At 44.6% G+C, this 25,783-nt stretch overlaps 1 protein-coding gene across 1 annotated transcript in view; it reads left to right on the plus strand.

Annotated features, from left to right (window-relative positions):
* LOC124622123 (guanylate cyclase soluble subunit beta-1) overlaps positions 1 to 25,783 on the plus strand; it is a 218,084-nt gene that overhangs the window by 51,497 nt on the left and 140,804 nt on the right. Inside the window, exon 5 of the mRNA XM_047147736.1 lies at positions 16,849 to 17,004. Within this exon, the coding sequence (XP_047003692.1) occupies positions 16,849 to 17,004 (156 nt within the window). The remainder of the gene's footprint in view (positions 1 to 16,848; positions 17,005 to 25,783) is intronic.

Genomic DNA, 25,783 nt, shown 5'->3' on the forward strand with positions numbered 1-25,783 from the left:
TTGATGCAACGAGAAAATATAAAAATGCAGTAAATGAAGTAGGCAAAAAGGAATAAATACGTCTCAAAAATGAGATCGACAGGAAGTGCAAAATGGCTAAGCAGGCATGGCTAGAGGACAAATGTAAGGATGTAGAGGCTTATCTCACTAGGGGTAAGATAGATATTGCCTACAGGAAACTTGAAGAGACCTTTGGAGAAAAGAGAACCACTTGTATGAATATCAAGAGCTCAGATGGAAACCCAGTTCTAAGCAAAGATGGGAAAGCAGAAAGGTGGAAGGAGTATATAGAGGGACTATACAAGGGCGATGTACTTGAGGGCAATGTTATAGAAAGGAAGAGGATGTAGATGAAGATGAAATGGGAGGTACGATACTGCGTGAAGTAATTGATGAAGGCTCTGAGCACTATGGGACTTAACATCTATGGTCATCAGTCCCCTAGAACTTAGAACTACTTAAACCTAACTAACCTAAGGACAGCACACAACACCCAGCCATCACCAGGCAGAGAAAATCCCTGACCCCGCCGGGAATCGAACCCGGGAACCCGGGCGTGGGAAGCGAGAACGCTACCGCACGACCACGAGATGCGGGCGAAGTAATTGATAGAGCACTGAAAGACCTAAGTCGAAACAAGGCCCCGGGAGTAGACAACATTCCATTAGAACTACTGATAGCCTTGGGAGAGCCAGTCCTTACAAATCTCTACCATCTGGTGAGCAAAATGTATGAGACAGGCGAAATACCATCAGACTTCAGGAAGAATATAATAATTTCAATCCCAAAGAAAGCAGGCGTTGACAGATGTGAAAATTGCCGAACTATCAGTTTAATATGTCACGGGTGCAAAATACGAACGCGAATTCTTTACAGACGAATGGAAAAACTGGTAGATCAGTTTGGATTCCGTAGAAATGCTGGAACGCGTGAGGCAATACTCACCATACAACTTATCTTAGAAGCTAGATTAAGAAAAGGCTAAGCTACACATCTATCATTTGTAGACTTGGAGAAAGCTTTTGACAATGTTCATTGGAATACTCTCTTTCAAATTCTGAATGTGGCAGGGGTAAAATACAGGAAGCGAAAGGCTATTTACAATTTGTAGAGAAACCAGATGGCAATTATAAGAGTCGAGGGACATGAAAGGGAAGCAGTGGTTGGGAAGGGAGTAAGACTGGGTTGTAGCCTCTCCCCGACGTTATTCAATCTGTATATTGAGGAATCAGTAAAGGAAACAAAAGAAAAATTCGGAGTAGGTATTAAAATCCATGGAGAAGAAATAATAACTTTAAGGTTTGCCGATGACATTATGGTTCTGTCAGAGACAGCAAATGATTTGGAAGAGCAGTTGAACGGAATGGACAGTGTCTTGAAAGGAGGATATAACAGGAACATCAAGAAAAGCAAAACGAGGATATTGGAATGTAGTCGAATTAAGACGGGTGATGCTGAGGGAATTAGATTAGGAAATGAGACTCGTAAAGTAGTAAAGGAGTTTTGCTATTTGGGGAGCAAAATAACTGATGATGGTCGAAGTAGAGAGGATATAAAATGTAGACTGGCAACGGCAAGGAAAGCGTTTCTGAAGAAGAGAAATTTGTTAACATCGAGTATAGATTTAAGTGTCAGGAAGTCGTTTCTGAAAGTATTTGTATGGAGTGTAGCCAGGTATGGAAGTGAAACACGGACGATAAATAGTTTGGACAACAAGAGAATAGAAGCTTTCGAAATGTGGTGCTACAGAAGAATGCTGTAGATTAGATGGGTAGATCACATAGCTAATGAGGAGGTATTGAACAGGGTTGGGGAGAAGGGGAGTTTGTGGCACAACTTGACTAGAAGAAGGGATCGGTTGGTAGGACATGTTCTGAGGCATCAAGGGATCACCAATTTAGTACTGGATGGCAGCGTGGAGGGTAAAAATCGTAGAGGGAGACCAAGAGATGAATAAACTAAGCAGATTCAGAAGGATGTAGCTTGCAGTAGGTACTGGGAGATGAAGAAGCTTGCACAGGATAGAGCAGCATGGAGAGCTGCATCAAACCAGTCTCAGGACTGAAGACCACAACAACAACATATTCAAAAAACCTATTAAAAAGATTAATTTTTGTACCTACCAATTTCAACCTCTAAATATGATGATGTAAGCCGGCCTGAGCGGCCGAGCGGTTCTAGGCGCTACAGTCTCGAACCGCGCGACCGCTACGGTCGCAGGTTCCAATCCTGCCTCGGGCATGGATGTGTTTGATATCCTTAGGTTAGTTATGTTTAAGTAGTTCTAAGTTCTAGGGGACTGATGACCTCAGATGTTAAGTCCCATAGTGCTCAGAGTCATTTATCATGATGTAAGTCCTTACAGAACACAATAAATCACAAAATAAAACATGAAACCACAAGCACATTATTTTGCTTAACGACAACGCATCTGACACTGAGAAGACTCGTCGTGCTACTGAAGCTGTTGGCTGATTTCAAGGCCTAACAGCCAAGAAGCAATGTTACCAACTCACTAAGAGAAATATGATGGTTCCCTGTTTTACTCCGATATCTGAAGATACCCTAATCCCTACTATGTTGTTGTGGGTTTCAGTCTGAAGCCTGGTTCGATGCAGCTCTCCACATCACTCTATCCTGTGCAAGCCTCTTCATCTCCTAATAACTACTGCAACCTACATATACTGACCATATTCATCTCTTGGTCTCCTTCTACAATTTATAGACCCACCTCCCACATACTTCCCTCCAACAATAGACTGATGATTCCTGGGGTCTCTAAATTTCTGTTCTCCCTAATTCAGTTCTGTATCTGCTCTTTAGTTACATGATCTACACATTTAATATTCAGTATTCTTGTGTAATACCACTTCAAAAGCTGCTATTCTCTTCTTGTTTGTACTGCTTTTCTTCCACGTTTAACGTGCGTATAAGGCTACACTGTGTTATGTGACCGATTTTTCAGAATCAGTCCCTTAACGTATATAAAATTATACTGCAAAGACCCATTCAATCAGAAAAATTGACACTGATAAATGTGATAAATACTAGTGATTGTCAGTAGCAAATGCAATTTCTTCTTCACTAACTTCTTATTCGAATTAGCATCCGTTATTTAATTAAGAGGACACTGAATGCTGTTTGACATGAGGCAACGGTGTGTGGTGTTATGTAGGTTACCACCCCTGGAGCGGTTCCAGCAACGGAAAGCCGGGAGCCCGGGAGGCGAACTAGTCAATGGCTCGTGGTCCACTGGACAGTCTTTTGTAGTGCAGCTGCTGGGCACCTGAGACACTACAGGTAAACACGGATAAGATATCCTGAGGTGCAAGGACCCCAGTCGCAACCGCTTTCACAACCCTGAAGTGGAATGAGAAGGAACGCCGTTTTCAGCGAAGTCCAAGAAGGCATTATTGTCCACAAAACGTAGAATTCTGTGTTTTCTCCAGAAAAAGCAGATACTATAGATGGTATCTCGAAACCGGAGTGGGAACCCGCAATTTTGCGATAATTTGTAGGCGTGAGACGCCACGGAACACTGACTTGACAACAGACAACTGTTTATGCAACACAAGAACTGCCAGAATTGGGTAGTATGAAGCAGCTAGAGGCTAGACAGAGAAAGTAGATTGTACCGAAAAGGGCGCACTTAATTGTCCACAGCGAGTGATGGAAAGAGAGTGAGATACCTTTTTTCTGTGCTAAGTAGTCGGACGAACGTCACTAGTTAACTGCCTAAAGAATATCCAAGGGAAGGCAAGGGAGGGGGAGTAGCGTTTCATAAGGAACTTGTTTACCCGTCGGTGTATGTAAGGTCCGTAACCCAGCCAATCCGAAGATAGTGAAGAGCAAAAACTAAGAAATGAGAGTTTTCGTTTTAGTGAACAACGATACATAATTACTTCTTTGTAGAGAACTCTCATCGCTTGACCTCCAAGAGTCTTGATCACTATGGTTCATCTCCGGAGCAGGTGTATCAAGGGCATTCGTGAGATTTCGTGCTGATCTGCATTTAGTTTGGTGCGCCGCCGATGACTGATTCTGCAGACACCTCAACCCCCACCTACAATTTACTACGTTCAGACCGAGCCACAACCGTGAGGCGATGCATTGGGGGCAATAAAGACATTTCACCAAATTTTATAGCCTCCAGCTTCACTCTGAAGACTTGCATTCAGATTCAGTAACCTTCTTGCTTCCATCTCCCACTGCAGGTCCAACACACTCCCTTTTGTAGTACTACTTGTTTTCTTCTACTAGCGTCACGACAATCACAGTACAGCTTCACGATTGCTGTTGTTTCATTTTAGTGATGTTTAGAATCTTACCGAGACCGTTTTATGAGATGTGCCCAGGTTTTACTAGAATAATATTATTATTGCTTGTCAAAAGTTTTCTTCAATGGAATAAACCGAATTAATCGTCAGTCTTGTCTAATTTAATAGTAATTTAATTCCTAATTTATTAGTTTGGGGGGTGAATAGTTAACACATATCAAATACATGATCCAATGTTCATACCTTCAACATGAGTGTAACCTAGCAGCTACAGACCTTCAGCAAAGACTTACCAACACTTAAATTTAGATTCTATGTTAATACATTTCTCTTCCACAGAAACGATTTCTTCTCATTTCAAGGGTACATTTCATATCCTCTGCTTCAGCCATTGTTAGTTAGTTTACTGCCCAAATAGCAGAAGTCATCTAGTCTTTTAACGTCTCATTTCCTTATCTAATTTTTTCAGCGTCGCTTGATTTCATTCCACTACATTCCGTTATCCTTCTATAGCAATATCAGTATCGTTAATATTGACACTATTACCTGTTCAACAAAGTTTTCCGTGAATAGGGAATTGCTCTGGAAATTTTACAAAGTCGTTGTAAATATGTACTGGTCTCGATATACTCGTGCCGATAGTAGTTCAACGGAGACTGTTCTATAACAGTGTACTCCCCATCTCAGGAAGATAATGTGTCTCTGCTCGTAAATCCAAGAATGATTTGAGTGGATTATGTCCTGTTCCATATAGAGATGAAGGCAAACGTACTAGGAGTAAGTGTATCGTGTACTTACACGTTGGCATCGCATAGAATATATGGTATCATGATAACACCAAGTGGCGTGTGATACCAACCTGTCGGCATTACATAATTACAACAACCTGATCAGAATGTTTATGACTACACTGCATACATATAATTTCAGAAAAGATTTTCTGACACTTAAATCTATACTTGATATTAACAAATTAATTTCTATTCTTCAGAAAAGCTTTTCTTAGCACTGCAAGTCTACATTTTACATCATCTGTACTTTGCGGATCATTAGTTATTTTTATGTCCAAATGCAAAACTCATCTACTACATTCAGTGTTTCATTTTCTAATCTAATCCCCTCAACATCACCTCATTTAATTCGGCTGCATTCCATTATCCTTGTTTTGCTTTTATTGACATTCATTTTTTATCCTTCTTTGAAGACACTGATAAATTCGTTCAACCGCTCTTCTAAGTTCATTGCTGCCTCTGACAGTATTACAAAATCATTGGCAAACCTCAAAGATTTTATTTCTTCTCTCTGGACTTTAATCCCTACTCCTAATTTTCCTTTGGTTTCCATTACTGCTTTCTCAGTGTACAGATACAATAAGATCGGAGTAGGCTACAACCCGGATTCACTTCACTCTCAACCACCGCTTCCCTTTCATGCCCCTCGACTCGTATAACTGCCGTCTGGTTTCGGCACGACCTGTAAATAACCTTTGCTCCCCGTATTTTAACCCTGCTATCTCCAAAATTTCAAAGAGAATATTCCAGTCAGCGCTGTCAAAAGCTTTCTCTGAGTCTTAGAATGCAATAAATAGAGTTTTGTCTTTCCTTAACTTGTCTTCTAAGAGAAGTCGTAGGGTCAGTATTGCCTTGCTTGTTCCAACATCTCCCCGGAATCCAAACTGGTCTTCCGCGAGGTCGGCTTCGACCTGTTTTTTTTTTTTTTTTTTTTCATTCTTCTGCAAGGAATTTCCGTTTGTAATTTGAATCCATACTTATTAAACTGACAGTTCAGTAATTTCCCCGTCTGTAAACACCTGCTTTCTTTGGAATTGTAATTACTACATTCTTCTTGATGTCTGAGAGTATTTCGCCTGTCTCATACATCTTGCACACCAGATGGAAGAGTTTTGTCATGGTTGACTCTCCCAAGCTTATAAGTAGTTCTGATGAAATGTCGCCTATTGTCGGGGCATTCTTTCGACTTAGGCGCTTCAGTGTTCTGTCAAATTCTTCTCTCAGTATTATGTCTCCCATCTTATCTTTATCTACATCCTCTTCCATTTATATGTTATTGAAATATTGTCCTCAAGTACATCTCCTTTGCATAGATCCTGTATACCGGGCGTGTCTGCTAAGAGTCAGCAGGCACATTTTCTCTGATGCTTCGGCAAACATATGCAATATAGTTTTCTCATCGTGTGGCTGGAGTCAGCACAAACAGTTACTGCCCGTCACATCTTTTATGCGACGATCAGTGTCGACAGAAAGTGTTGGTCTCTTTGCCCTTACCAGTAAACTTACTTTGAAATATGAATTTTAAGTGACCATTCGTTCAAGTGCTGCTGGATTAGGCTAGTGCGATATTCCTGTTATCCATATGTATTAAGAAGATAACAAAACTCTAAGAATAAGCAGTAGCCCAGTAGCGACTCAGTTTGGCCGTAGCATTTATTGCGGGCCAAGGCATTGGCGTCGCTACTGGAGTACTGGTTATTCATCCACTTTTATTGTCCCTGTTAATACATATCGTTACGACAAATATCGCACTAGGCTAATGTGAAACTGCTCTGACGAATAGACGCAAAATTCTGCGTTAAAAATAATTTTGTTTGTAAAGGAAAACAAACCTAAGATTTCCTTAGAGGCTGAGCTCGCGTGAAAACCGTGATGACCACTATTTGTTTGGGCTGAGTCCATCTACCCAGTTCTAAAAGGAAACTGAAAACATCTGCTAAAACACCAGAGAAAATGCGCCTGACAACTCATAAGAGAGACACCCTGTACACTTCTTTCACCTTCCAGCTTTGACTTTTTGCTGAGGCCTGGTGTAATTAAAACTGACGTTTAGAAGTGATAGACAGTAGTTAAGTAGTTAGTTATTTGCATTATCCATAGATCATTTGACCTATTCTTTAATCGAAACCATGTGGAACGCATCGGCTTGTATGATATGTATACATGACTAGTGTTAACATTAATGAACATATTATTATTTTACTACTACTCATGCATCTACAATGAAGAACAAGGTGGCTTATTTGTGACTGAATGTTTTTATAAAAATTCTTCAGTGGAATAGAAGGAAATGTCCACGAGAAATGATTTTAAATCAGATTTATAACTTGCTTTTCTATTTTTTAGTTATTTGTCTTATTGGACAATTATCAAAAAGTTTTGTAGCTGCATATTGAAGTCCATTCTGAGCCAGTGCCAAGTTTAATAATGACTAATAAAGGTGATTTTTCCCTCTGGTGTTATAGTTACAGACATAACTGTTCTGCACAAATTGTGGTGGATTCTAGGTGACGAAATTTATTAGAGAGTATATGTGAACACCGGTGAAAGTTGCATGCCTGTATACAGTCACCGTTATACTGTCGTAGTATTTCAAAGCGCGAACACGACAGTCTCATATTTGAGGCATCTCCAGGCGCCATTTGTCTTTACTATTGAAGGCAGAAGAGCACAGAGCATGTTGACACACACGTTCAACCGCACGTATCCGCCCCGGCGTGACTGACACATAGCAATCTAAAACATTCTCTATACAGTCACCGTTATACTGTCATAGCATTCCAAAGTGCGTTGACGACATCTCATATTCGAGGCATCTCCAGACGCCACTTGTCTTTACCACTGAAGGCAGAATAGCACAGAGCGTGTTGACACACGTGTTCAACCACATGTACCCGCCCCAGCCTGACTGACACATAGCCATCTAAGACATTCTCAATGTTATTCTTATGTCACATGACTTTGTGGGAAAAAAAATCTCAGCAAAGTCCAGCTCTCCATAATTATAAAGTGCCCCAGAAATAGTTAACGCTCGCTTTCTTGTTGTCTCAACTTGTATGCGCCAAAGTTTCCCAGGACCTGTTTACCAAAATATCACCGAATCCAGTCTTCCTCCCGGACATAACGTGATAGACTTCCTGCTCTCAATATACACAAATGTTCTCACCGCTCCTATATCCCACTACAATCAATCGATCATTTTCTTTCTCGGGCTTTCTGTCGTTATTTTGCAAAGATTGCTAACTTGCACTGGCAGTTCCCTCAGTCTATACACCCCCAACCTGTTCTTTCTTTCTACAGACGCTACACTCAGTGCTAATAAACTATTTTACACTGATCACCATTTCGCACCAAAAACTAAACATCGCAAAGTTGTCTACATGTCATCAAATACATACGATACTTGCAAGAATATTGGAGCATCAAACCAATCTCCAACCAGGGAATATATCACTGAGTACTGCCTCGATCTAGTAAACATGCAATTCATATCCCCCACCACTCCATATCATCCTCTTTACATCAGCGAACCGAAGTCCGTCTCTCAGAACTGATGTGGAAAGACAGGCTCGTTTCACCCAGGCACAAACGCGTTAATGTTTCCACTTTATGCTCACATTTCTACAGACATCTCCATACTCCTCTATTAAAAGAAAAACCATATTTTCACCACAATATTATACCATTTTAGCTGTACTTCTCGATATCAAGCACCAGGCAGCATCCTACCGATCACTCAAGCAACATAATGCAGTAGATATAGACTGGGAATTCTTTCTTTACAAACCCGAAACTTTAGCTAGGTGGAGCCTGCTCTAGACAGTCCAAAAACTAGAAACAAACAGACGAAAACTGATATCAGCATATTCGAATACCATTGTCGCTGATGTAACATATTCCAGATCATCACTATAATTTACAAGCCAACTAAGGTCTTTCCCAGGTCTAGAGAGCAGGCAAACGTGAGTCCAACGCAAACCACAATCGATATTCCCTCAACTAAATAAAGGCACCAAATGTGCAGAAGCAGTCGACCGAACAATTTACATGGGAGGGAATAACTCTCCACCACAAATGCCAGATCTTCTCAAAGTTACACCTGATCACGAAAGCTGCCCAGCACATACTAAGTATTAGTTCGCTATTCGGTCGTCTAGAAGATGGTAAAGTTGGGGTGCATATACACAGACATACAGAAAGCAGAGCAAACGCTCTCCGAATGTGGAGGTGACTGGATACAGTCGAGTGCAGTGCTGTATTACACGTCCCGATCAATGCATTTGGGCTAGGTCGTGACAGCTTTGCTACATTTACAATCAATTTTAGAACACAGAATGAGATGTAATGTCATGATAGCATATATACACTCCTGGAAATTGAAATAAGAACACCGTGAATTCATTGTCCCAGGAAGGGGAAACTTTATTGACACATTCCTGGGGTCAGATACATCACATGATCACACTGACAGAACCACAGGCACATAGACACAGGCAACAGAGCATGCACAATGTCGGCACTAGTACAGTGTATATCCACCTTTCGCAGCAATGCAGGCTGCTATTCTCCCATGGAGACGATCGTAGAGATGCTGGATATAGTCCTGTGGAACGGCTTGCCATGCCATTTCCACCTGGCGCCTCAGTTGGACCAGCGTTCGTGCTGGACGTGCAGACCGCGTGAGACGACGCTTCATCCAGTCCCAAACATGCTCAATGGGGGACAGATCCGGAGATCTTGCTGGCCAGGGTAGTTGACTTACACCTTCTAGAGCACGTTGGGTGGCACGGGATACATGCGGACGTGCATTGTCCTGTTGGAACAGCAAGTTCCCTTGCCGGTCTAGGAATGGTAGAACGATGGGTTCGATGACGGTTTGGATATACCGTGCACTATTCAGTGTCCCCTCGACGATCACCAGTGGTGTACGGCCAATGTAGGAGATCGCTCCCCACACCATGATGCCGGGTGTTGGCCCTGTGTGCCTCGGTCGTATGCAGTCCTGATTGTGGCGCTCACCTGCACGGCGCCAAACACGCATACGACCATCATTGGCATCAAGGCAGAAGCGACTCTCATCGCTGAAGACGACACGTCTCCATTCGTCCCTACATTCACGCCTGTCGCGACACCACTGGAGGCGGGCTGCACGATGTTGGGGCGTGAGCGGAAGACGGCCTAACGGTGTGCGGGACCGTAGCCCAGCTTCATGGAGACGGTTGCGAATGGTCCTCGCCGATACCCCAGGAGCAACAGTGTCCCTAATTTGCTGGGAAGTGGCGGTGCGGTCCCCTACGGCACTGCGTAGGATCCTACGGTCTTGGCGTGCATCCGTGCGTCGCTGCGGTCCGGTCCCAGGTCGACGGGCACATGCACCTTCCGCCGACCACTGGCGACAACATCGATTTACTGTGGAGACCTCACGCCCCACGTGTTGAGCAATTCGGCGGTACGCCCACCCGGCCTCCCGCATGCCCACTATACGCCCTCGCTCAAAGTCCGTCAACTGCACATACGGTTCACGTCCACGCTGTCGCGGCATGCTACCAGTGTTAAAGACTGCGATGGAGCTCCGTATGCCACGGCAAACTGGCTGACACTGACGGCGGCGGTGCACAAATGCTGCGCAGCTAGCGCCATTCGACGGCCAACACCGCGGTTCCTGGTGTGTCCGCTGTGCCGTGCGTGTGATCATTGCTTGTACAGCCCTCTCGCAGTGTCCGGAGCAAGTATGGTTGGTCTGACACACCGGTGTCAATGTGTTCTTTTTTCCATTTCCAGGAGTGTAGATCTGACCTCAAATGGATAGAAATGCGAAAAGTGACGAGGGAATATGTGTGTATTGACTGAATATAGAGCCTAATGCGGCGAAATAAATATGAGTGAATCCCATCCTTACCCCTCCCAGCAGCCCAGAGCAGGCTGAACTGTTTTCCAACCATTTTCCGCCACGATCTTGGTTTACGTCACGAAAAGGACGACAGTGTCCTCTGCTGGTGGTACTGAGTACTAGACCTCGTGGAGAACACACTGTTTCCCGCCGTCATGGATAACTGTACTTGCGTCATCAACTGGTGTCACAGAGGCGTCCTCTGGCGGTGACGAAATGTACTAAGACAGTTGGGGTCTGGAGCTCACGGTGAACCCACTAGGTGGCGCTATCTTAGATTACGGTACTTGCGTCATCACCATACGTCACTACAGCGTCCTCTAGTGGCATGGATATGAATTAAGTCAGTTGAGCTATGGACTCAGTGGCGAATATACTGAGTGGTGGTTCTGCCTCTGATTGTTTTAATAAAGGCTGGTGTATGATTTAGACAGATGACGATTAGCAAGCAGAGTCCTTTAGATGGATTATTATTTTGACAATTTATGAGTTGTTTGGCTCTATGGTCGTAAATGTATTGCATTATTTACGAGTGGTTCACATGTCTGTAGGCTGTGCAAAGCGTTATTTTTTATGGTTTACAATTAGCAAGCGTGCATGTAGAGCGTTATAAGTGAGTTATGTAGGAGTAGTATGCAGGTCTGCATGATGTGGGGAATGTCTGAGCGTGTGTTCTGTGATTCATATACTCCGCCCCTAAGTAAATTGCTACAAAATAAATAAAGTACATTCCTTCCTCTCTCCCCTAGCCCAGTGCAGGCTGAGTCCTTTTCCCACCAATCCCTAGGAAGAGGTTGGGCCCTGGAGGCTTAGTGGTGGTGAGCTTCCTTTGCAACAATTTTCTTAGGTTTGTAGAGAAAGCTGAAGGGACCTTTCTTTACTGCCAGAATTCAAATGCGGCGCCGGTTCCTAGGAAGAGGTGGTGGTCTGGACCTTGAAAAGTAGTTGAAACAAGGTGGTTGAAAGTATAGTGAATACCTTTTCACACCTATATCAAGTCGAATCATGTGGCCAATAGGAGTGCAGCATTCTAGGGGTGGGTGGGGTAGGGGTGCTAGGTCATGAATGAACACTGCGCTGATAGCTGGAAAATGTGGAACTTCTCATTTGATCATTGAATATTGAAATTGTAAATTGAATTATTTAATATGATTAAAATTAAAATGAAATTAAGTATTTAGGTAATTTATAGGTTAGATGCGCGACGTGAGTGTTACTTTATTTTGCATATTTACAGAAGACTATGTCCGGCGTGTGTATGGAGGTGGCGGCCGAGGGTGTGTGACGTAAGCGGTCGGATGCCCGCAGGCTGGTGGTGCAGCGCGCGTCCAGTTATAATGCCCACGCACGAGAGAGAGCAGACAATCTTGTGTCATCATGCGACATCACGGTAGCGTCCTCTGGTGGCCACGATATGAACTAAGCCACTTGAGTTCTGGAGTTCGTGTTGGATACATCAGGTGCAACCATCTTCAATGACAGTTCTTGCGTCATCGCCTGACGTCTGGAGAGGGCACCGGAGGCCAAACGGCACAATAACCCTGAAAAAGTGCTTCGGTGTTGGGCGGCGGAGAGGAGTGAAATGGACTGCGGTAGTCATCATAGGGTTGTGGACCACTGTGGCTGCGGCTGGGACACAGCCTCTCTATCGTTTCTAGGCCCCCTGTTAACATACAATACAATACAATCTGACGTAACATATAAAATATCCGTTGTTACACTATCTGTACTCATTGTTGACAGAAATAAATCCAATCAAACTGGACAAGTAAACTGCTACCTTCACTATTGATCATGTTCAATGCACATATACTTGTATTTACCATTTGGATGATCTGAAGATGATTGTTATACACAACTGAAGCCAGTGAACATGTTTTAATTGTCGAATTTAAGTTGTTGTCTAGACAACAATAGTTTATATATACAGGGTAGTCCAATGATCGTGACTGAGCCAAATATCTCATGAAATAAGCGTCAAACTAAAAAACTACAAAGAATGAAACTTGTCTAGCTTGAAGGGGGAAACAAAATGGCGCTATGGTTGGCCCACTAGATGGCGCTGCCGTAGGTCAAACGGATATCAACTGCGTTTTTTTTTAATAGGAACCCCCATTTTTTATTACATATTCCTGTAAAACGTAAAGAAGTATGAATGTTTCAGTTGGACCACTTTTTTCGCTTTGTGATAGATGGTGCTGTAATAGTCACAAACATATGGCTCACAATTTTAGACGAACATTTAGCAACAGGTAGGTTTTTTAAATTAAAATACAGAACGTAGGTACGATTGAACATTTATTTCGGTTGTTCCAATGTGATACGTGTACCTTTGTGAACTTATCATTTCTGGAGAGCATGCTGTTACAGCGTGATTACCTGTAAATACCACATTAATGCAATAAATGCTCAAAATGATGTCCGTCAACCTCAATGCATTTGGCAATACGTGTAACGACATTCCTCTCAACAGCGAGTAGTTTGCCTTCCGTAATGTTCCCACATGCATTGACAATGCGCTGATGCATGTTGTCAGGCGTTGTCAGTGGATCACGATAGCAAATGTCTTTTAACTTTCACCACAGAAAGAAATCCGGGGACGTCAGATCCGGTGAACGTGCGGGCCATGGTAAGGTGCTTCGACGACCAATCCACCTGTCGTGAAATATGCTATTCAATACTGCTTCAACGCATGCGAGCTATGTGCCGGACATCCATCAGGTTTTGCTTTATCACATAAAACTTGCTGTTCAATCATTGTTGTGCCTTCCAGCCATTGTCATGCAGTGAAACATCTTGTAGTAACATCGGTACAACATTACGTAGGACATCAGCATACATTGTACCATTTAGATTGCCATCGATAAAATGGGGGCCAATTATCCTTCCATAATACAACACCATACATTAACCCGCCAAGGTCGCTGATGTTCCACTTGTCGCAGCCATCATGGATTTTACGTTGCCCAATAGTGCATATTATGCCTGTTTACGTTACCGCTGTTGGTGAATGACGCTTCGTCGCTAAATAGAAAGCGTGCAAAAAATCTGTCATCGTCGCGTAATTGCCCTTGTGCCCAGTGGCAGAACTGTACCCGACCTTCAAAGTCGTCGCCATGCAATTCATGGTGCATAGAAATATGGTATGGGTGCAATCGATGTTGTAGCATTATCAACACCGACGTTTTTGAGATTCCCGATTCTCGCGCAGTTTTTCTGCTACTGAATTGCGGATTAGCCACGACAGCAGCTGAAAGACCTACTTGGGCATCATCATTTGTTGCAGGTCGTGGTTGACGTTTCACATGTGGCTCAACACTTCCTGTTTCGTTAAATAACATAACTATCCGGCGAACGTTCCGGACACTTGGATGATGTCGTCCGGAATACCGAGCAGCATATATAGCACTCGCTCGTTGGGCATTTTGATCACAATAGACATACATCAACGCGATATCGACCTTTTCCGCAATTGGTAAACGGTCCATTTTAACACGGGTATTGTATCACGAAGCAAGTACCGTCCGGACTGCCGGAATGTTAGGTGATATCACGTACTTAAACGTTTGTCACTATCACAGCGCTATCTATCACAAAGCGAAAAAAGTGGTCCAACTAAAACATTCATATTTGTTTGCGTACTACATGAATATGTAATAAAATGGGGGTTCCTATTTTTAAAAACGCAGTTGATATCCGTTTGACCTATGGCACCGCCATGTAGCGGGCCTACCATAGGGCCATCTGGTTTCCCCCTTCAAGGTAGACGAGTTTCGTTCCTTGTAGTTTTTTCGTTTGATGCTTATTTCGTGAGATATTTGGCCTAGTCACTATCAATGGACCACCCTGTATAAAGTAAAATTGCATCTGTCATCCATTATATGCGTTTGTGATACAGTTCCGTTATTCTTGGAATAGGAACGTATTACTAGTCTAACTGGGCTAGTCTCATTTTATTGCTATCAACAACGAGTACATATAATATAACCAGGGTTATTTTTTACTTTAATTTTCGTATATTCCATTAAAACCAGTGTCTCCTTCCTGATGATGTCAGGCTTCACGACTCATACTACTTTCCATGTATTTGTCGTATTTTCAGCCAACTTCCTCTCGATGTGTGTGAGCCGCTGAGTGCAGGATCCAACATAGATATTATCAGCTGCACTAAGGCTCTCCGCACCCTTCACCCAAGCCATGTTCGTTTTCTTTCTTTTTTTTTTTTTTTTAATTCGGTTCGTCGTACTTGAGTTGCTACAGAGAAAACTTGCTGTTTTGCTAGATCACATAAAACTTGCTGTTCAATCGTTGCTGTGTCTTCCAGCCATTGTCATACCTCAAACTGACGTACATACATTAGCAAAAATAACTTCTCGAAATACAGACTCACTGAGAGAGGAGGCAGGCGCTGTTTCCGCACACGTACACTCCTGGAAATTGAAATAAGAACACCGTGAATTCATTGTCCCAGGAAGGGGAAACTTTATTGACACATTCCTGGGGTCAGATACATCACATGATCACACTGACAGAACCACAGGCACATAGACGCAGGCAACAGAGCATGCACTAGTACAGTGTATATCCACCTTTCGCAGCAATGCGGGCTGCTATTCTCCCATGGAGACGATCCTAGAGATGCTGGATGTAGTCCTGTGGAACGGCTTGCCATGCCATTTCCACCTGGCGCCTCAGTTGGACCAGCGTTCGTGCTGGACGTGCAGACCGCGTGAGACGACGCTTCATCCAGTCCCAAACATGCTCAATGGGGGACAGATCCGGAGATCTTGCTGGCCAGGGTAGTTGACTTACACCTTCTAGAGCACGTTGGGTGGCACGGGATACATGCGGACGTGCATTGTCCTGTTGGAACAGCAAGTTCCCTTGCCGGTCTAGGAATGGCAGAACGATGGGTTCGATGACGGTTTGGATGTACCGTGCACTATTCAGTGTCCCCTCGACGATCACCAGTGGTGTACGGCCAGTGTAGGAGATCGCTGCCCACACCATGATGCCGGGTGTTGGCCCTGTGTGCCTCGGTCGTATGCAGTCCTGAATGTGGCGTTCACCTGCACGGCGCCAAACGCGCATACGACCACCATTGGCACCAAGGCAGAAGCGACTCTCATCGCTGAAGACGACACGTCACCATTCGTCCCTACATTCACGCCTGTCGCGACACCACTGGAGGCGGGCTGCACGATGTTGGGGCGTGAGCGGAAGACGTCCTAACGGTGTGCGGGACCGTAGCCCAGCTTCATGGAGACGGTTGCGAATGGTCCTCGCCGATACCCCAGGAGCAACAGTGTCCCTAATTTGCTGGGAAGTGGCGGTGCGGTCCCCTACGGCACTGCGTAGGATCCTACGGTCTTGGCGTGCATCCGTGCGTCGCTGCGGTCCGGTCCCAGGTCGACGGGCACTTGCACCTTCCGCCGACCACTGGCGACAACATCGATGTACTGTGGAGACCTCACGCCCCACGTGTTGAGCAATTCGGCGGTACGTCCACCCGGCCTTCCGCATGCCCACTATATGCCCTCGCTCAAAGTCCGTCAACTGCACATACGGTTCACGTCCACGCTGTCGCGGCATGCTACCAGTGTTAAAGACTGCGATGGAGCTCCGTATGCCACGGCAAACTGGCTGACACTGACGGCGGCGGTGCACAAATGCTGCGCAGCTAGTGCCATTCGACGGCCAACACCGCGGTTCCTGGTGTGTCCGCTGTGCCATGCGTGTGATCAGTGCTTGTACAGCCCTCTCGCAGTGTCCAGAGCAAGTATGGTGGGTCTGACACACCGGTGTCAATGTGTTCTTTTTTCCATTTCCAGGAGTGTATAATTACGTTCTGTTAGAGACGTTTGGAGTGACACGTTCCCCTTGCCGGCAGAACCTGGACGCGCTGCACGACCACCTGGGCACGCTGTACCCGGGCATGAGGGCGCCGTCGTTCCGCTGCACGGAGCGGCCCGAGGACGGCGCGCTCGTGCTGCACTACTACTCGGACCGGCCGGGGCTCGAGTACATCGTCATCGGCATCGTCAAGGTAACTCCTCTGCACAGCGGATCCGTCGCCAAAATGAACAGCGGAACCAGCGGAAAAAATGATCCTATCGGTGCACAACAGAGATGAATATGCTCCTGTTTAAAAGACTCTGGCTGCAAAGTGGGCTGTCAGTTGCCAAAAATTTTGGCATTCGAACGTATTCGCGCTCTTTTTAACATTATTCAGCTCACCTCTCAGTCGCTGATGCTCTCCTAGCTGTAACTCGCTGACAACCACTAGTCGATAGCTGTAAGTCGCTGATACCCCTCTACTCCCAGTTGCCCATACTCACTCACTCATTCACCCCAACTAATTGTCATTACCTCTTTTTGTCTCTCTCACTATCACTGTCTCCCTCTTGCCTTCTCTTACTGCTACAGCCTCTTTCATTCCTCCCCAATGCTGCTGTCTCTTTTCACTGTCCCTATCTCTTCCTCTTTGTAACTCTGCCCCTAGCACTACTCTGTCACTGACGACTATGTTCCACTCCTACTGTGTCCCTTCTCTTTCCCTCAAACTGCTGCTCTCTGCTTCGGACTCCCTGTAACGCAACCACTGTCTAGTATCTTCCAGTATTTATTTCGTTCTCTTTCCCGCTACCACTGTCTCCATTTCTCACTCACTCCGTCTTCAGGCCACGGGTGGCCTACCGGGACGATCCGACTGCCGTGTCATCCTCCGTGGAGGATGCAGATAGGAGGGGCGTGTGCTGACCCCACGCTCTCCCAGTCGTTATGATGGTATTCTTGACCGAAACCGCTACTATTCGGTCGAGTAGCTCCTCTATTGGCATCACGAGGCTGAGTACACCCCGAAAAATGGCAACAGCGCATGGCGGATCGGATGGTCACCCATCCAAGTGCCGACAACGCCCGACAGCGCTTAACTTCGGTGATCTCACGGGAACCGGTGTAACCACTGCGGCAAGGCCGTTGCCAGGTCTCCTTTTCTCACATCATAAAAATGCGCGAGTATGTTCGCATGCCAAAATTTTTGGGAAGATTTTTAAAGGTGGTAATGAACTTATAATGATGCAGCTGGTGCCCTACATTTCAGACAGTCTTTTATACAGTAGAATATTCGCCTTTTTTGTACTCCAATAGGAGTACTAATCCGTTGGTTCCCGTCTGTTCACTGCTACAGCAGGGCATGTTACTCATACGAAAAGAACTTTGTGGGTCAGTAATCTTTTGATAGTTTACTCACGTCGAATTTAAATAATGCTAAACTAATTTTACACTTCGCACCAGATTTTACGAGCATAGAAATTTCGCTTGTGCTTCAGTACTACACTCCTGGAAATGGAAAAAAGAACACATTGACACCGGTGTGTCAGACCCACCATACTTGCTCCGGACACTGCGAGAGGGCTGTACAAGCAATGATCACACGCACGGCACAGCGGACACACCAGGAACCGCGGTGTTGGCCGTCGAATGGCGCTAGCTGCGCAGCATTTGTGCACCGCCGCCGTCAGTGTCAGCCAGTTTGCCGTGGCATACGGAGCTCCATCGCAGTCTTTAACACTGGTAGCATGCCGCGACAGCGTGGACGTGAACCGTATGTGCAGTTGACGGACTTTGAGCGAGGGCGTATAGTGGGCATGCGGGAGGCCGGGTGGACGTACCGCCGAATTGCTCAACACGTGGGGCGTGAGGTCTCCACAGTACATCGATGTTGTCGCCAGTGGTCGGCGGAAGGTGCACGTGCCCGTCGACCTGGGACCGGACCGCAGCGACGCACGGATGCACGCCAAGACCGTAGGATCCTACGCAGTGCCGTAGGGGACCGCACCGCCACTTCCCAGCAAATTAGGGACACTGTTGCTCCTGGGGTATCGGCGAGGACCATTCGCAACCGTCTCCATGAAGCTGGGCTACGGTCCCACACACCGTTAGGCCGTCTTCCGCTCACGCCCCAACATCGTGCAGCCCGCCTCCAGTGATGTCGCGACAGGCGTGAATGCAGGGACGAATGGAGACGTGTCGTCTTCAGCGATGAGAGTCGCTTCTGCCTTGGTGCCAATGATGGTCGTATGCGTGTTTGGGGCCGTGCAGGTGAGCGCCACAATCAGGACTGCATACGACCGAGGCACACAGGGCCAACACCCGGCATCATGGTGTGGGGAGCGATCTCCTACACTGGCCGTACACCACTGGTGATCGTCGAGGGGACACTGAATAGTGCACGGTACATCCAAACCGTCATCGAACCCATCGTTCTACCATTCCTAGACCGGCAAGGGAACTTGCTGTTCCAACAGGACAATGCACGTCCGCATGTATCCCGTGCCACCCAACGTGCTCTAGAAGGCGTAAGTCAACTACCCTGGCCAGCAAGATCTCCGGATCTGTCCCCCATTGAGCATGTTTGGGACTGGATGAAGCGTCGTCTCACGCGGTCTGCACGTCCAGCACGAACGCTGGTCCAACTGAGGCGCCAGGTGGAAATGGCATGGCAAGCCGTTCCACAGGACTACATCCAGCATCTCTACGATCGTCTCCATGGGAGAATAGCAGCCTGCATTGCTGCGAAAGGTGGATATACACTGTACTAGTGCCACCATTGTGCATGCTCTGTTGCCTGTGTCTACGTGCCTGTGGTTCTGTCAGTGTAATCATGTGATGTATCTGACCCCAGGAATGTGTCAATAAAGTTTCCCCTTCCTGGGACAATGAATTCACGGTGTTCTTATTTCAATTTCCAGGAGTGTACAATATGTGGTTCCCAGAACCCTTCTAAAGATAATGGAGACACTTTACACCATATTTCTCCATTCATTTTTATAAACCACGTTTTCGCCTCACATTGAGTTTTTCCCCTAGAAGTAAGATAATTTTAAACTCTATGTTTCTGAAACGGTTGAAGATACCAAGGAAGTCTTCAGGTCATAGACTCTGTGGCTCAGTTATGGTACCCAAAAATCATGTTTTTGAGGTGTTTCTTGATAACGGATAAAAATTTTGGGAACAAAAGGATGCACTTCTAGATAAACGCTTTGAGAAAATACGGTTAAAATGTTTGCCATTTGCTGTGTTTCGATAGTTAGACATACGCTGTTGACAGCGGGGGATTCTCGGTAACCGCGCATGAGTTGATAACTGGTGCCTCTATAAGCCCCTTACGACGCACAGTAGATGACACGATGTTAGAAGAATCAAACGATTTGCTCCATTTGCTTAATCTGGAGGAAGTGTGCAATATGGAAACTTTGACCCTGTACTGAGGGTGATTAGTGTAAGGCGATACTTCCGTTGGGCTTATAAATGGTCTCTAGCCCAAGGGATACCTAAAACACCTGACCCTACCCTTTTATCGCCAATAGAGCCCGAGATACGAACCCCGGAAAAATCCCGTTGTTATGCCCGGCCCGAATTGGAATATATTGCTAGCGTTTGCCTTCGCAGACGTACCTATTACAATGGGAACATGTTTCGTTCATGTTTAGGGTGAATGCCTACAAGTCCAAGCCTCAGAATACTTACTACAGAAGTTCACAAAATACTGTTCCAGAATCAGTTTCATAAGACAATTTAGTCATAAAAATATCTTTTCAGCAACACAGAAGGTTATAAATTGTATAGATGGATACATGTGTGTCTATAAATGTGTCAACGAACACTTTTCTTTGTAGTCTCTATCCCGTATCATCATCGAGATTCCATGATCATTATTTAATTTGGTGGTGTTAATGGCGGAGGGAGGCTGAATGCCCTTTCTGTCGCCAACCGTCTCATTCAAGGGACGGAATTACATTACCCCAACTGTCTACGTCTAGCGTTATCCGATCTGATTCAAGGGAAGTCAAGACCTATGTGACAAACAAAAAAAAACCTGAATGAAACAAAAATTAATGTGAGGCATTCAATGACCTCAAAAGTAAAATTTTGTCAACCGATCTGAGTAAAAACCTTTAGAGGTTTTAGACTTAAGCAAAAGCAATGAGAGGTTAGAAATCATCTACTCATTTACTCAGAGACCATATTGGCACCGAAACAGAAGATAACAGGGAGAATACCGAAATACTGAATTCAGTATTGCAAAATTGTTTCACTGCGGAAGATAGTAATACGGTCCCTCATTTCAAGCATTGAAAAAGCTTAGATGATGTCTGTTTTCAAGAACGGTCGTAGAACACGTGCGCATAATTATAGACCTATATGGCTGACGTCAGTCTGTTGGAGAATTATGGAATATGTTTTATACTCAAGGGTTATGAAGTTTTTGGAGAGCCAAAAAGTAATCCCCTCTATAAACGCCAACATAAATTCCGCAAACAGAGGCCTTGCGAAACTCTGTCCGCTCTGTTCCCCTTAAGATCCATAGCGGTGTAGATAACGGCTCACAGGTAGATGCAGCGTTCATTGATTTCAGGAAGGATCTGACACCATTCCGCAATGCCGTTTAGTGAAAAAAATTACTAGCTTCTCAAGTGTCAGACTAGGTTTGCGACTGTATTCAAGACAAGACATCCTAGCAGATGCCACTCAGTACGTCTCTCTTAATGGAACATTATCGTCAGACAAAAATGTAATTTCCGGAGCACCGCAGGGAAGTGTGATAGGACCTTTACTGTTTACAGTGTATGTAGATGATGAGGTAGAAAGCGTCGGAAGCTCTTTAAGACTGTTCGCAAATTATGCGGTTGTCTGTCAGAATGTAGCAGTGCCAGGAGACAGTGTCTATTTGCAGAGTGACCCGCAGAGGGCTGATGATCAGGGGTGCAGGACCTGCATGTGACCCTGAACATAAATAAATGTAACACGTTCCGCATACAAAGGAAAAGAAAGTCACTACTGTACAACTATGCTATTGATGAGAAACTGCTGGAAACGCTACCTGTCGTAAAACATCTAGGAGTAACTATTCAGAGCGACATTAAGTGGAATAACCACTTAAAGCACAGCGATACCATACTGAGATTCATGGGAGGAATCTTAAGGGAACGTGTCTCATTCACGAAGGAAGCGACGTACAAGGCGCTTGTTCGACCGAATTCTTGAGTAATGTTCCTCTGTGTGGGATCCTTACCGAGTGGTACCGACAGAGATGCGGAAGACCCACCGAAGAGCGGCAAGCTTCCTCTCGGGATCGTTTAGTCGGGGCGAGAGCGTTAGAGAGATGCCTAACGAACTCCAGCGTCACACATTAAAAGAAAGGCATCGTGCATCACGGGTAGATTTACTATTGAAATTTCGAGAGAGTACTTTCCGGGAGGAATGGGAAATCATATTACTCCCTCCCATTCGCATCTCGAAGAATGATCACGAAGAGAAAATTCGAGAAATTAGAGCTAATACAGGCGCTCACCCACGAGCCATTTGCGAGTGGAACAGCGAAGAGGGGGACCAGTTAGTGGTACCTGAAGTGCCCTCTGACATGCACCTTTAGGTGGCTTGCGGAGTGTGACATAGATATTTGCGAATCCTAAAACTGATTGGATGAGGGGGTCGTATAAGTACTGCGGAACCTCGAATAACTGCATTAAATGAGACCGTGTGTCAACCGGATTATGCAAAATCCAGATAATCCGGTAATTCAGAAAAAATTATACTTTATTTTCACATGAACTTTGAGCACATACCAGAAATTCAACAACATTTCTTACAGTGAAACAAGCAGTACGTTAGATTTGAGCCAGATTCGTACACCGCTTATGTATTGTACGACCAAGTCGACATTTCACCTCCTTAGTTTCGAAGAAATTGTTTCCTTTTTGCGCTACGAATAAAACATCGTTGAAGAGGTGCAGCAACCTTTTCAGTAGTTGCAGGGGCCACAGGCTAGATGATTGAGTGAAATGGGCTTGTAACATAAACCAAAACAGCGTCGTTGTGGTGGTACTGTGAACGACTGAAAGCAAGGGGAAACTACAGCCATAATTTTTCTCGAGTTCATGCGGCTTTACTGTATGGTTCAATGATGATGGCGTCCCCTTGGGTAAAACATTGCGGAGGTAAAATAGTCCACCATTCGGATCACCGGGCTGGGACTGCTCAGGAGGACGTCGTTATCAGGAGAAACAAAGCTGTTCTACGGATCGGAGCGTGGGATGTCAGATCCCTTAATGGGGCAGGTAGGTTAGAAAACTTAAAAAGGTAAATGGATAGGCTGAAGTTAGATATAGTATAAATAAGTGAAGCTCGGTGGAAGAAGGAATAGGACTTCTGATCAGATGAATACAGGGTTATAAATACCAAATCAAAGGAGTAATGCAGGACTGGTTAAATAATGAATAAATATAGGAACGCGGATAAGCTACTACGAAGAGCATAGTGAACGCATTATTGTAGCCAAGACAGACACGAAGCCCACGCCTACCACTGTAGTACAAGTTTATTTGCCAACTGGCTCCGCAGTTGATGAAGAGATTAAAGAAATGTGTGATGACATAAAAGAAATTATTCACATAGTTAAGGGAGACGAAAATTTAGTAGTCATGGGGGACTGGAATTCGACAGTAGGAAAAGGAAGAGAAAGAAAATCAGTAGGTGAATATGGACTAGGGATAAGGAATGAAACAGTAGGCTGTCTGGTAGAATTTTGCACAGAGAGTAACTTAATCATCGCTAACACTTGGTTTAAGAATCATAAAAGAAGGTTTTATATGTGGAGGAGACCTGGAGACACTGAAGTGTTTCAGACTGATTATATAATCGAAAGACAGAGATTGTAAGACATTTCCAGGCGCAGATGTGTATATCTGTATATTGAGGAAGCAATGAAGGAAACAAAACAAAAATTTCGAGTAGGAATTAAAATCCAGGAAGAAGAAATAAAAACCTTGAGGGTTGACGATGACGTGATTCTCTCAGAGACAGCAAAGGAACAGTTGAAAGGAACGGACAGTATCTGTGAGAGGAGGATGTAAGACGAACATCGGCAAATGCAAAACGAGGTAATGGATAGTAGTCGAATTAAATCAGCTGGTGCTGAGGAAATTACATTAGTAAATGAGACACTTAAAGCAGTACATGAGTTTTACTATTTGGGCGGTAAAATAACTGATGATGGTCGAAGTAGAGAGGATATAAAATGTAGACTGTCGATGACTAGGAAAGCGTTTCTGAAGAACAGAAATACGTTAACTGTAAGTATAGATTTAAGTGCAGGAAGTCTTTTGTGAAAGTATTTGTATGGAGTGTAGCCATGTACGGAAGTGAAACAAGGCCGATAAACACTATAGACAACAAGAGAATAGAAGCTTTTGAAATGTGGTACAACAAAGGATTGTTGAAGATTAGATGGGTAAAACACGTAATTAATGAGGAGGTACTGAATAGAATTGAGGATAAGGGAAATTTGTGTCACAACTTGACTGGAAAACAGGATCTACTGGTAGAACACGTTCTGAGGCATCAAGGGATTACCAATTTAGTGCTGGAGGGAAGCGTGGAGGGTAAAAATCGTAGAGGCAGACCAAGAGATGAATGCACAAAGCAGATTCAGAAGAATACAGGGTGCAGTAGCTACTCGGAGATGACGAGGCGTGCACAGGATAGAGCAGCATGAAGAGCTGCATCAAACCAGTCTTTGGACTGAAGACCACAACAAATACAAAAGTGTCCCACTGCGTTATTACTTCTGTTTGTATCATGATGTCTTCAGACGGACCGCCAACTTCGTCACTTAATCAGTCATCACTATTGTCGTTGACTGAAGACGAGTGAACAATGGTTATATTGTCTTAGAAATGGTCATGTCAGTCAGTGGTTTACGTCATTAGTACTTATCTCCAATCATCGCAGAACGTTTAGAAATGGTTCAAGGAACTCCGAAGGGTCGACATTCAGTGTGCAAGTTGCGGCAGTTGACTTAAAGAATAGCTTGTCATAGATTATTCTTCCAGCCTGACACCGAGGAAGTCCCAACTCAAAAAATGTTTTCCAATATTTATTCACTTCCGTCCTACGCAGAGGATATTTATGTCTTTAAATACCAGCAATTTCTTTCTCGTTCATGCCATCTTAGACTCGCTACAAGAGGGAGCAGTACAGTACTGTACAACACTGACATCCTGCCAGAATCTGTGTTTGGCAGTAGTCTGAACTGAAGTTCAGATATTATTTTCATCGACTGTTGTCGTTATTACTTCCAGAGAAACGAGTATTTTACAGTACAGCACTTAGAAAACAACCATCCTGATTAACAGGAGACTCGGCCTAATAACGCGCAGATTAATGAGAGCCAGATAACCGAAGTAGCACTGAACGTATATACGCATGTGCATGCGCGTGCGAGAGCGCGTTTCCCTGTGTGTGTGTGTGTGTGTGTGTGTGTGTGTGTGTGTTTTCCACGATACCTTTGCAACACAGACTGCAATTTCAGCCAAACTTGACAGACACATGGCTTTTTACGATTTTATTATCCTCTTGGCATTTTTTACTGACAACCATAACAGGAAAAATCCTCTTTCAAGATACATATTCTATACACGTATGTTTATGGTTGTTGACAGGAGAAAGGAAACTTGAAAAATGACTATGGAAAGCTCTGAGCTAGTTTCAGACATCATTGAAAATGAATTACTCTCTAGAAGAAACAGTGAGGCTGGAGAATGGTGGGAGGGGTACAGGTATTGAGGCGAACCTTGCCCCCCCCCCCCCTCCCCAACCCCCAAGTGAGTTCCATGAGAAAGTAATAGGGAACGCCTGACATCAGCTTTCAATCTCTTGTTTTGTGTGTTTTTATGGAAGCAGGGTTGAAGAAGCATCAAAGGACGCTCATAATAATCGTCGACCTAACAAAAGCGTTCGACAAAATAAGGTAGTGAAAGTTC

Source organism: Schistocerca americana, chromosome 7 (genome assembly GCF_021461395.2).
Source record: "Schistocerca americana isolate TAMUIC-IGC-003095 chromosome 7, iqSchAmer2.1, whole genome shotgun sequence".
Lineage (NCBI taxonomy): Eukaryota > Metazoa > Arthropoda > Insecta > Orthoptera > Acrididae > Schistocerca > Schistocerca americana.